The 13,568-nt window shown below is 29.0% G+C and overlaps 1 protein-coding gene and 2 non-coding genes across 3 annotated transcripts; all 3 read right to left on the bottom strand.

The window, feature by feature from the left end:
- Positions 1-3,485: 3,485 nt before the first annotated feature.
- TRNAK-UUU lies at positions 3,486-3,558 on the bottom strand. Its single transcript has one exon. It is a non-coding gene; the product is annotated as a tRNA-Lys (tRNA).
- A 411-nt stretch (positions 3,559-3,969) lies between these two features.
- TRNAK-UUU lies at positions 3,970-4,042 on the bottom strand. The gene has a single exon. It is a non-coding gene; the product is annotated as a tRNA-Lys (tRNA).
- A 4,517-nt stretch (positions 4,043-8,559) lies between these two features.
- Positions 8,560-11,793, bottom strand: LOC114194653 (protein MANNAN SYNTHESIS-RELATED 1-like). The gene is made up of 6 exons (XM_028085007.1): positions 11,423-11,793; positions 10,910-11,042; positions 10,711-10,790; positions 10,255-10,340; positions 9,232-9,811; positions 8,560-9,136 (listed from the first exon to the last, which is right to left on the bottom strand). The coding sequence occupies exons 1-6, from the start codon at positions 11,522-11,524 to the stop codon at positions 8,858-8,860; spliced, it is 1,260 nt and encodes a 419-aa protein (XP_027940808.1). The 5' UTR covers positions 11,525-11,793; the 3' UTR covers positions 8,560-8,857.
- Between the last annotated feature and the right edge of the window lie 1,775 nt (positions 11,794-13,568).

The following is a 13,568-nucleotide window of genomic DNA, read 5'->3' as shown; positions in this document are numbered from 1 at the left end:
TATACGACAAAAAATTAAGAAGAAAAACCAGCCCTTTGTCGGACGAACTAACGTAGCAATTTAATTGAATCTGGCTGTAACGTCCCTACTTTTGCAATTATATCATTACTATACATCTCAATAACAAATATATATATATATATATATATATATATATATATATATATATATATATATATATATATGTCTACCTTCTCATTCTTGAGTGCTTTTATATGTAACATTCTATTCTTTTTGTGTAACATACTAGTTGGAAAACACACATACAACTATTTATAATTCAAATAACTTTAAACATCAGATCTTTTCACATCAAATCCAACAACTAAAATATCATTCAAATTAAACATTAACCTCTACTAAAATATTTTGTACATGTGCCATATTACCTCCTACTCATGACAAGATAAATTTTATATAATATAACACACTCGAAAGTATTTTGTTTTGCATCAATTTAGGTTAGAACCTCCATTGACTTTCACCATCTAATATCTTTCTTTATGTGAATTTGATAATTACTAGAATCAGGATAATTTCATCAAGAAATCTTAGTTCAATGCATATCTCGATAGATTATGACTACTACCCTAACTCTACTCTCTCTCTCTCTCTCACACACACACACACACATAATTAGTTTCACATATACATGCACACACATTCATACATACATTCACACACACACACACACACACACACACACACACATATATATATATATATATATATATATATATATATATATATATATATATATATATATATATACTCAGTTTCACATACACATACATATATAAATACATACACACATTCATACATACATTCACACAAATCATACATTTTTATCTCAATTTATTTTCAAATACCACCAATCATCCTGGAAAAAAATTCAACCCAATTATTTATCAAAAGAGAACAATGTAATGGAAACCAACAACTTTTAACAATTAAAAGCATTTAAAACAAAATTTTCAAAATTTTGAAACACTGCTTAGCTTAGGCCTCAATCTTGCTTGCCTAGCTAGAGGCCCTACTCACCCAACGAGCAACCTTTAGAAGTTCTTATCATAACTAGCTCGTCAAGTGAGGAAATTGTTTCGTCCAACGATCCAACCACTAGAATAGGCTTGCGCCAAAACTTCACTTTCCCAAAGACCAATCCTATCTGAGCTCTCATGTTTTTCACAAAGTTATTTTTTGTCCAACAAGATATTGGCTCACCCAACAAGCTAAAACATTGAGAGTGTTATTAAAGGCTCACCCAACCAATGTTTGGCTCACCCAACAAGAAATGAAATATGAACTCTTAGCATTTTCAAGAATTTAATTTCACTTAGCGAGATAATGATTCGTCCAACAAGTTTGCATAAATAAAAATACTCAGCGAATATATTAGAGCTCAAATTGGTCTTAATTAAGCTCCTTAAATTCTTTCTCTTGCCAAATTGATATATTTATTAAAATAACCTCTCAATAAACCATGAGTCGAATGATATATCAATTTACTTCACTACTCACACAAACAAATACATTTCCCAGGTATCACACCATTCTCACATTTAAAACACAACAACGTTACCTCTATTCATCACCACAAATCTCATTGTACCAGAATAAATAAGAACACCACATCATTTTCATAACTAAATCGTCCAACCTAGTGTACTCTCATTTTCTTACCTAGACTAATCCTCATACTCAATTGTGCTCCAAGAACTCTAACATTCACATGAGACTCTACCTCTACATAAAAAAACTCAGATAAACAATATGAAACATGGTTAAGTAGAGATTCATTTTGAACCCATTTCATCCACATGCAAATGCCCTGTAGCACAGGCATGCCATATTTCTAAAAATTGACTCAAAAGAAGGAGTAAAATTAAACTTACTTAAAATAAAATTCTAATGAACTAAGATTGTAATATTTTATGTCCATACCCCTCTTATGGACTCTAATCTTCAAACAATGAGTAGATCAATCAAAATCCTAAAAAGAGTGTACAAGAAAGAAAATAGATATTTTTAGAAAAATAGTATTTTCTATAAAATAAAGCCCAATTAACTTATTTTTCTATTTATAAGTTAGACCTAATAGTAAAATAATCAAATCTTATCTAAACATATTAGAAATATACATGGAAGCAAAGTAAAACAAAAATTCCATATAAGGGACCATTACAAGTATGCCGCGAAATAATAAATCCATAAAATAATTTAGAGAAAAACATGTAAAATTCTTTAACTAAAATTTTGCAATCACCGATAAGTGTCTCCGTAACATCAAGAAACATATTAAATTAGACACTTATTAAAGGCTTAAACTTTTTTTATCAAGGAAAAAGATCCTTCTTTATTTACATCAATGAACATCATCCTTAGATGAATGAAAAATGTGAAAACTAATGAAATCACATTGTTTTGCAGGAGAAAAGTGAGAGAATCAGACACTAAGCTAAGCCACTATTGAAGGAGCTTAGCCATGATAGTTGAAAATACATAACAATAAGAAGGATTCTTTGGTTGGGCCTAAAACGCGTTGCTCAGCTACACACATGAGCTTGAACCATTTATGAAATGCATTACATGGAATAGAAAGTGAAGTGATACCTCAAGCATCATAATAACAAAAGAAGTTCATATGACTGACAACAAACAACAGAGAAACTCGGAAAAGAAGTTCATGTGGTTGAGCCCAGAAAACTTGGTTAAGCCATACATGTACTAGTGCCTAAATGGTACCTAGAGGGGATGCTGAATTTATTCTACCAAGAGTAGAGGAATCACCTAGGACTAAATTTCCCTAGGTTATAAATTGTAGACATGCATCTAGAATAGTCATCAATCACCATCTATGGGAATCGAACACGACCACATGGTTAAAAGCCATGCGCTCTACCAGTTGAGGTAAGACGACTCATTCATTATACCAAAATAAAAAAGAATACCCCATCATTTTCATAACTAAATCATCCAACCTAGTGTACTATTAACAAAATAAGTTAGCTTCTCTTACTTAGACTAAGCTTCGTACTCAACTATGCTCAAAGAACTCTAACATTCACATGAGACCTTGCCTCTACATAAAAAAAAATAGATAAACATTATAAACATATCTTATCAATCACAATTAAGTAGATATTCATTTTGAACCCATTTCATCGAGATGCAAAGGCCCTCTAGCACATGCATGCACAATTTCTACAAATTGACTCAAAAGAATGAGTAAAATTAAAGTTACTCAAAATAAATTTTAATGAACTGAGATTGTAATATTTTATGTTCATACTCCTATGATCTTCAAACAAATGAGTAAATTAATCAAAATCCTAAAAAGAATATACAAGAAAGAAAATAGATATTTTTAGAAAAATAGTATTTTCTATAAAATAAAATACTCAATTTCTCTAGTTATATAAAGAGAGCCCTTGTAATAGAAAAAATCCACAATAGGTATCATTGGTATTAATGATAATCCATCACACCGTCTATGGGAATCAAACCCACGACCACATGGTTAAAAGCCATGCGCTCTACCAACTGAGCTAAGACGGCTCATTAATTATACCAAAATAAATAGGAATACGACATCATTTTTACAACTAAATCATCCAACCTAGCATACTATAAAAAAAAAGTTAGTTTCTCTTACCTTGACTAAGTCTCGTACTCAACTATGCTCAAATAACTTTAACATTTACACGAGACTTTGTCTCTACATAAAAAATTTAGATAAACAATATAAGCATATCTTATCAATCATAGTTAAGTAGATATTCATTTTAAACCCATTTCATCGAGATGAAAAGGCCCCCGAGCACATGCATGCAAAAATTATAAACATACAAGAAAGAAAATAGATATTTTTTTTTAAAAATGATATTTTCTATAAAATAAAATAGTTATTTTTTCTATTTATACAAGTTAGACCTTGTAATAGTAAAAATTCCACAAAATAAATCATTACGCCATCTGTGGGAATCGAACCCACGACCACATGGTTAAAAGCCATGCGCTCTACCAACTGAGCTAAGACGGCCCACTGTTACATAAACATTCATTTTAAAGCCATTTCATCAAGATGCAAAGACCCTCAAGCACATGGATGCAAAATTTCTAAACAAATGAGTAAATCAATCAAAATCCTAAAAAGAATATACAAGAAAGAAAATAGATATTTTTAAAAAAATGATATTTTCTATAAAATAAAATAGTTAATTTTTTGTTTAATTATGCCCTTGGTTCCCATTTTCGTTCTAAAATCTCAATTTGGTCCCTCTTTTTTTACAAGTCTCAATTAGGTCTCCAATTTTGTTAAAATGTATCACAAATGTCCTTGTGGTAAACGTTGTTGAGTTAATAGTGACCTGACATGGTTGGACAATACTAAAACAGTGACAAGGACCATAAACGTCAAAGTTATTAATGACGTGATTTAATTTAATATTAAAAAATAATTTTTTAAATTAAGGTTTATGAGCACCAGCGAGTAAGCACAAATATATAATTTAAAATCTTATTATTTTGGGTTAAAGAAAAGATATTTTGATTTTTGTTTCTTCCTTTTGTTTACACTGTCTGTGTAAAACATTATTTTTCAAATTCTATACCACAGTCTCTCAAATTAAGCACACCCAAATGAGACTTGAAAATGTTAAATAGATCTCCATAATTACTTCAGTTCTTACTCATATAAGGTAATATTTCTATATAGGTCACAACTTTTTTAATAATGGACTAAAGTGATTTGCAGATTACACTTTCAGGGACTCAAATGCCGTTGCCTAATTTAATTTTACTAATAAATCTTCTTCATGAAAATTTTGTTTTTATTTATTCTAATAGTTTTTTTTATTCTGCAAGGGCATTGTTGAATTTGAGTATGTGAAAGTAGTTACTTCACAAGACAATGTTTTTTTCTTTTACCAACATAACTCTCCACATGGAGGTCGTTGTTGATGAGAAAAAGGATTAATTGTAATTACTATTATTCCTTTAGAGCGAGACAAGTTGTGTCTTCTTTAATTTGTTGCCTCTTCTATTATGTAATTAAACATTACTTACCATTTTTTTATTTTGAAGATCATCATAAATAACCGGAGCATGTTTTGACTTTGCAATTTTACTTCAAACATGTATCTTCCCAAGGCTATAAATTAGGCTTTCATGATGTCAATATTCACGTTAAGTGACTATTTCATTTATGTTTTCTAGCATACAATTACAACTTGCTGGAGATTTTTTTGGTGTTTTTGATTGGACTTGTGATAAGCACCCAAACATTTTGGGGAACCGGTCTTTAAAACTAGCCGTTAAGGGAGGAAGAACCAAACACTTAAATCCTCCACCAAACATATCATACTACTTGTTAGGAATTTAAGTGTGAGTTCAAGTCTCATATTGATTAGAAATGAGAAAGTAGAGTATTATATAAGGATAAAGACCTATAAATTCATGGCCTTAAGGTTTTGGGTTGAGAAAGTAGAGTATTATATAAGGATAAAGACTCATAAATTAATGACTTCAAAAATTACTTTTTAATATTAAATCAGATTTTTATTTGTCTGTCACATCATTAATAACTTTGACATTTATGACCTTTGTAACTATTTCAACATTGTCTAACCATATCCGGTCACTATTTACTTAACGACATTTATATATGATAGATTTTAACAACATTATATACCTAATTGAGATTTCTAAAAAAAAAAACTAAATTAAAATTTTTAAAAAAATAGGACAAACATATAATTAGACCTTAATTTTTCTATTTATATAAGTTAGACATTATAATAATAAAAATTCCACAAAATAAATCATTGAAAATTAAACCCACGAACACATGCTTAAAGGCATGCACTCTACCGGCTAAGCTATAACGACTCATTAGATGCTTACGTCACCAAGCATTTAATAAAATTAAACACTAATAAACAATAATAAATGAGGACAAAGGACAAGAAATGTATTCCATGAAAGTTCAATCATCCAACATACGTTTAGTTCTCCTCTTTTGAATGAATTAAAAAAAAATCAATTAAGTCATAATCACTCATTATATAAATGTCCAAAAGTATTGCGTGCATTTACTATTTCAATAATGACGGTTGTGAAATTAAAAAAAGTCAAGAAGTGTAGAAAACATACACAGTTTTTTTTTTTAAAACACAAAACGTGTGGCTTTCACAAACATTTTCATTAAATTTAAATTAAAAAAAGAAATGAATGCATATTCAAAAGAGTTATCATCACATTAAGTGATTATATATCCATGAATAAATTTAGAAGACCAAAATAGGATTTACTCTAACAAAACAGTTTCAATGTCAAATTTGAGCATAAAAGTCAAAACAACAAAACTTTGTTTACTATAATGTTTTATAGGTGCACACTTTGGGTTATCTTGGAAAAAATAAATAAGAAAAAAAAGTAATATTATATTAGATTGAACAATATTAAAATCAGTAAATATTGATTTGAGGAGAAGACCTGACTGAGGTACACAGAGTCAGTTATAAAATTTTATGAATCTGAGACAAAATGACTAAGTTTTCATTTTATTTTTCTTTATCAACATACTCATCTTTAGTTTTATTTTTTTTATATGAATCATTATTTTTTATAATTCAAATTTTTAAAAAAAAAATATATTTAAATTTTTTCTTAATCAAAACTTATATTTGAACAACTTAAAATAATATTTTGTTTTTAATATTATATTTGAATGCTTGTAATGTTTTTCTTTTGAGACATTTAATAATAAAATTGAAATTAAAATTGAAATTAATCTTTTTTTTTTAATCTCTAAATTGAGTAAAAAATTATGATTACTAAGCAATTATAGTTGTACATAAAACATATTCCTTCCTTGGCTTTTATATTTGTATTTATGTATGACATAATATTGTTTTCCTTGTGTGACCATAGAATAATCAAGGTTTTTGATAATTTGAGATTTTAGTAATTTGTTGGGCAACTTCTCCGATATTTTTGTATTTTTTTTTACCATATATTATAGTTATTTATGTCATCATTTATTCTTTTTAAAAACAAAATTATTGATCTTTGAACTGAGAAAAAAAAATACTATTCTTATTTTTCAAATAGGGTGTATTATATTCTGAGGATAGCTTTAATTTTATTATATTATACAAATCAATATATTAAATAACACAAATAACTTTGTGCATGTAGCTTTAATGAAACATTCTGGACAAATTAATAAACACGCATAACATAGACCCAATTATACTCTTTCGCCTAAGAGTTTTTAAATTGATATTCTCATTAGTTAAGAAATAATTACTGTAAATTTATTTTATTATTTTTACAGTGAAGTTAAAATAATTAAATTTATTAATTAAAATAATATAAATGCATATAATAAATTTTATAAAAATAAAATTGTCCTTTTTAAAATTTTTATTAAAAATTTAGGTAATTAATTTTTTTTATATTGCTAAATTTATATATTTATAATTAATAATTTCATAAAATATTATTTTTTGTTTAATACAAAGGATTTGTTAAGTTAACATGATGTAGCAAAAGAATATTAAGTTAGAGAAAAGAAATTCAATAAAGTCTTGATATTTTAATTTTATTTATTTTTTTATAAACTTGTAAAATGTTTAACATTATTTTTTGTTGATTTTTATATTAATTTAAATTTTATTTATGTTTAATTATATTTTAATTTTTAACAATATTAAAATATAATTATTTTATTATTTAATTTGTTTTTTTAATTTTTATGGATAAACTATAAATAAGATATTAAATATAGTTGTGCAACACATAATTTATTTTTGTCCTTTAAATAAAATAAAACTGCATTAATAATTATTAAATCAAATATTATTTATTATCACAATTAACTATAAAATTTTACGATATTCGATTTATATTAATTATGATTAAGTAATATCTCTAGGACATTTATTAGCGAAAAGCCTTCTTAATTATTGACTTGATATAAAAGTAATTAATGGATACTTTACATCATGATGACTCCAAAATTATTCACGAAATCGAATTTCAGTTACCTAAATGCTGATGCAATATGTGGTTTTGTCTTCTCTTTCATACTATTTCTTAAAAAAGATACTTTAAAGTCAAATAATTATTGAAACAAAACTTTTTGGTTTGAGTTTTATGTAAACTTCAGCAACATAAACATATCTAGATTTGTCAACCTGAAGATAAAGATAGAAGGAAAACAAACAAAGAACATAAATTGTGACCCTATATCAGCTATTACTATAAAATCTATCCTTTCATATAAGTTATAAGAAGATGTTAAGAATTGAATTTTAATTATAACTCAATTTTGTAAAATTGACTTATAAAATTAGAATAAATCCATTTATAACAGAGAATAGTAAAAAAATGTAGGAACTTGCAACAGAATATTATAGATAGAGCTCTTGATAACTCAATATCTAATCTCAATAGACATCTTTCTTCTCCATCTTTTGAAGAAAATAAAATGAACTCTTACCATACCAGAACAAAAATGCTTTGTTTCTCTGTTTTTGGTACTGAACAAGTTAATTTGCAGTGAATCTCCAACAAAACAATATATTATATGCTGTGCCTAAAACATCCAATGAATGGAATACCAATTGTTTGAGCAGCTATGAAAATGAACTATGGTAGCAGCCATAATTTTACAAACTAAATACCAGTTCAGAGAAAGCCCTGTGTACATGTGAAATGAGAGTAACTCAAGCAAAAAAGCCTTAGGCCATAACACTGAAATTCCCCAAAAGGGTAAATTTTGGAAAGCATCATTCAGGAGAATTGGTACACAACATTTGCTACATGATACTAAGAATGTCTTCCCTTGGAACTAACAGTAACAAGAATAGGCAAAGTGGTTTTTCTTGGAGACATAATGGGACAAGAAACTGGAGGCAGAAGCAGATGAATCTGGAATATAAGCTGGAACCAGTATCTGTGATTTGCCAGACCCAATTCTCTTACCAGCTACATTTGCATAGAATAGACCTGAAATTGCTGGTACAAAAACATTGCTCTCAGAACTAATGTAAAAGTCAATCACTTTCTCCAACTCAGAATCTTCAGAATCCAGAAACTTTTTCTTCTTATCTGCAGGTATGATAGATTCCTGAAACAATTTGACAGAAACTATGAAATTTATATCTGAACATTAAACAAACAAAGTTTGTGTATGTGAAGGTGAAGTAAGAACAAAAATCTCACCTTTGTATATGTTCTAGGGAACAAATCCTTAAGAGAATCAAGGCTCTCATCCCACCTAGATTGTGTCACATAGATAGTAGTATCCTTGTCAAAACCAATCTTTCTCAGAAACATTGCAACTTCTTGTGCATTGAAGCAACTCTTCTCTTTATCACCATCACTTCCTTGGCATCCCTTCTTATCCAACATCTCAACCCTCAAATCCACAGCTATAAATTGGCCATCTAATTTTCGGCTTAAAGTTTTAAGTCTTTCGACCATTGAGTCAACAAGCTCGTGTGTTTCTTGCTGCAACTCTAAGCTTCCGTACATTGCTAAGCATGCAACAGAATCAGCATCGCTTTTTTCCCCTGTCTTCCTCATGTTTATTGAAGGAAAGTAAGTGGCAAGCCTCACACTCCCCTTTGATCTATAAATAGGTTCAACATGTTTGGCTATGTAGTCTTCTGTAACCCGATTCGGAACCTTCACGGCTGCGATTTTATGCTTTGACACGCGAGAAGGAAGATCCTTCACAACTCTGACCACTCCTTCCATGCTCTTCATGAACACATCGACATCATAAATGTCCTCAAAGTTCCTGAGACATAAGTTATATTAGCCATATGCAAAGTAGGTTAGACTTATTTCAAATTGAGTGGAACAGGTATCTAACAATGTCACAATGTCATCAGAAGGTGGCATTTTCAAATTATGCTGCATCCAAAACAAGTTTGAATATGAATGGAGCATGAAAATAACAAAGTATAGAAGTGTTTTTCATCTGTTAAAAGCATAGAACCTTGAGTCATTTTTCCAGTTTTTAACTTTAAACTTGGCTGGTCTTTTCTACCATCATCTGGCAATATAAGATCACCATCAATCACAGTAGAAAGCATAACAAGCTACAAAAACTGTTATGATTATTCTTAAAAAATATGCAAAATTTCCTCACACCCCTTTCACTCACTAATTTGTCCAACTATAGTAGAAATTGAAATAGAAGAAGCAATTTGCATCAACATTTATTTCCTCAGCACTAACCTCTTGTCACCAGGTTGGCTTCCTCTGATGTCAGGGATCACAAGTGTTGCCCCAAGACTACGAGCAACAAGCACTGCATCTGCTATCTGAATAAGGAATTAACAGAAAATTACATAATGTGGGAAGAAGTAATTGAAATTTTGGATTAAGAAGCGCGCATACATAGCTCATGATCAAACTTCAAACTTCACTAAGAGTTATGAAACAATAGCATAGAACTAACAACTAACACTCAATATTGTGGGAACTGACAGAGCAGCAGGCAAGAAGGTTGATAATAAGAAAAATCAAAATCAAAAATGGAAATCAATATTAGGCATTTAGGGAAAGTTATAGATGATATGCAGATTAAACAACAGATTAAGCAACTCTTCAATGAGACAAGAACAGTTGTTGAAGATTAAACAACAGATTAAGCAACTCTTCAATGGGACAAGAACAATTGTTGAATGTTACCTGAGATATATGGTACTCCGGGCCATTGGTTAATGAAAAGGTAACAAACCCCTCAGTCTGCTCCACGTTGCTGTTGCTGTCTGAAAGTCATTGCCAGAATATTAATTAATACCGACAAAAAGATGGTTCACAGGTATCACTTTCTAGTACACGACATAAGTTCCTTGAATATTTGCAAGACCTTAAAATCAAACTTTACCTTCAGATGGCTTAACCCAACAAGGCTTTAACTCATCACCATCTCCCTTCCAAATCCCTATGTTCTTTCTAACATGAGTAGTCTCAAAGTTTGTATTTTCAAAGCTGAAATCCTCTGTTCCAGGTTGTTTATCCTACAGAGCAAAAGGTAAAAAAAAATACCATTGAAATAAGTTCATTGTAATTATACTGAGAAATCACAAGAGGAATAATTAGTCAAAAGAAATATGCATGAGAAAAGAACTAGGACATGTACTGAACTGAAATCACTCTCTCTGGCCACAGATGTTTTTTCTCAATTTATGAATCCTGACAATTAAGGATCTATCATCTCTACAAAACCAAACACAACATGGGTTTCACCTGATCCTTGAGTTTCATTGAGTTCATTGTGGTACCAACCCAGATCCCTGGGTACTTGTTTGACAATAACAATTCAGAGTACCCTATGGAATGAAGTGGTGTGTGTAATGCTAGAGACAGCAATGAAAAAGAAGGAGCAAGAAATTCTTACATCAACAGCATCAAAATGGTCCCTTTTGATCATGTGTATGAGCATGACGAACATTGTGAGGGTGAGCACACCCGCCACCACTTGCCTTAAATCCACTCCCATGATCTGAACCTGCTCTTGTGCTGCAAAGGGTGTCTTTGAATGAATCTGGAAAAAATATCTAAATGGGGAAGGATCAGAAATGAGAATCAGTAGTGAACTTAAAGTGGAAGTGAAACATGAAGACCCAGAAGAAAGGAAGCAGCTTTAGCAGCACATGGAGGTGGGGAACACAGTGTATGATACTGAGACAAAAACCCAAGTTGATGCAGTAACTATTATATTAATGAGTGAGGGAAAGAGAGAGAGAGAGTGAGAGTTTGTGTTTCCCTCACTTCATCACCGACACTATTACTGACAATGATGTTCTTCCTAAGATCTTACTTGTGTTTTGTTTTCCTATATTTTTGTGTAAACTGCAATATATGTTTTCACTTCGTTTTTTCACAGAAAAAAATATAATTTATAATTTAGTGTTATGAGTTATAATATTTTAGGGTTATTTTATTAATATCAACTTTTTGGAACATAGCCATTTATGACAAACGTCTATCAAGTATTGATGAAAAAATACTCAATAAATTCTATTAAATGCTTTTAATTTTTTAGATACGTTTTAATATATATACTTAACACAACAATTAAATCGTAAAAATATAGCTGTCAATTATGTATAATTAGATGTTATAAAAAAGTAATAATTATTTAGAAAATTGTGTTAAATTATTTAATATTATAAAACTCTTCGTTAACAATAAATTTTAATAACAACAAATTGTTAGTCATGTGATAATGTAGATACTATTCTCCAAAATAAAAAATTATCAGTTGTTAAAATAGTAACAATTATAATTTTTTATTCATATAATAATAATTATTTTTTATTTTATAAATTAGTATACATATTTAATATTTTTAAAAATTAAAAATCGACTGTTGAAAGGAGATCTTTTTGTAATGATTTATATATTTACCTATGGTGTGGCTCAATTATCTATATCAAAATTAACCCATATCATAAAGTTCACACAAGTTCAAATTTTTTAGAAGAAAGAATGAGACTTTAAAATGTTTTAGATATGAAAAGATGTAATGAATTTAAAAGGTTATTAGCAACAAATTAAATGTAATATTTGCTTTAATGATTATCATTACATGCAATAATTTTGATATATAAGAGATCTGTGAGCACAAAAGTATATGCATTATTAAGATCCTTAGGATGGTGTTAGTTTAAGAACACAGGTGTTTAAAAATTGAATTGTATTTAAAAATGTGAATGATACTTGATGCCAACGCAGAGATGGTGAAGTAGTTTGGCATAGCATGCTGAGGAAAGAGGCGTTAATAACAACAAATATGTAATTCTATATTGTTGTTGTTCAGTCTCAGCTCCAGATCCGAAGTCATTGGCCACACATTGTAAAATATCAACTTTGAAAACTACTTATCATTCCAATCAAAATGTGTTACCCTGTCAAAATAAACTTTTTTTTTATCCTTTTATTATTCATGTGAAGCATTTTATAAGATTAATTCTGTCAGAAAAGTTGGCTGCTCGTTTTTCTATTAGGAAATTTTTCTCAGTTATTTTTTATTCACATTGAAAATGAAAAAAAAAATATATATATATATATATATATATATATATATATATATATTATTGTTTATGGTAAGGTTCATCAACAATGTAGTATGATTTATGTATAAAAATGAAATTTGTTCATAATTTTTAATCTTTAGATTAGATTCATTATTTTTTTTCTTTTCATAATTAGAGGTCAATTTGATTCATTCCATAGGATTTGATCCTGATCCACGTGAATTAGAGTAAAAAAAAACACATACAATCAAGAAATTCTCTGTTAAAAAAGTTTATAGGTTAAAATGTTGACAAAAAATTTGTGGACCAGAATCAACTCATAGACTTCCTTTTTAAACATGAAAAAATATTATTTTTTTTTAAATATATTATTAGATATTTGGCTTATGCCAACTCGTCTTAACTTTCAGATTGAATATGTTTGTCTTGATTTTTAATAAAAGCACTCAAGGTCGATTAAGGTTGATTCAGCTAAATTTTAGTTGAGATTGACTTGGTCAAATT

The sequence above is a fragment of the Vigna unguiculata genome, chromosome 8, assembly GCF_004118075.2.
Source record: "Vigna unguiculata cultivar IT97K-499-35 chromosome 8, ASM411807v1, whole genome shotgun sequence".
Taxonomy (NCBI): Eukaryota; Viridiplantae; Streptophyta; class Magnoliopsida; order Fabales; family Fabaceae; genus Vigna; species Vigna unguiculata.
The sequence above is the reverse complement of the archived record's forward strand: the minus strand, read 5'-3'. Positions and strand labels throughout refer to the sequence as shown.

What these genes read in the sequence shown, in the direction of transcription:
- LOC114194653 (XM_028085007.1), bottom strand. Translation starts at nt 11,524, where the DNA reads ATGGGAGTGGATTTAAGGCAAGTGGTGGCGGGTGTGCTCACCCTCACA. An exon ending in AGCCAACCTGGTGACAAGAG is followed by an intron (nt 9,812 to 10,254) that starts GTTAGTGCTGAG and finishes CTTATGTCTCAG; the next exon opens with GAACTTTGAGGACATTTATG. An exon ending in TCCCTAGAACATATACAAAG is followed by an intron (nt 9,137 to 9,231) that starts GTGAGATTTTTG and finishes AAATTGTTTCAG; the next exon opens with GAATCTATCATACCTGCAGA.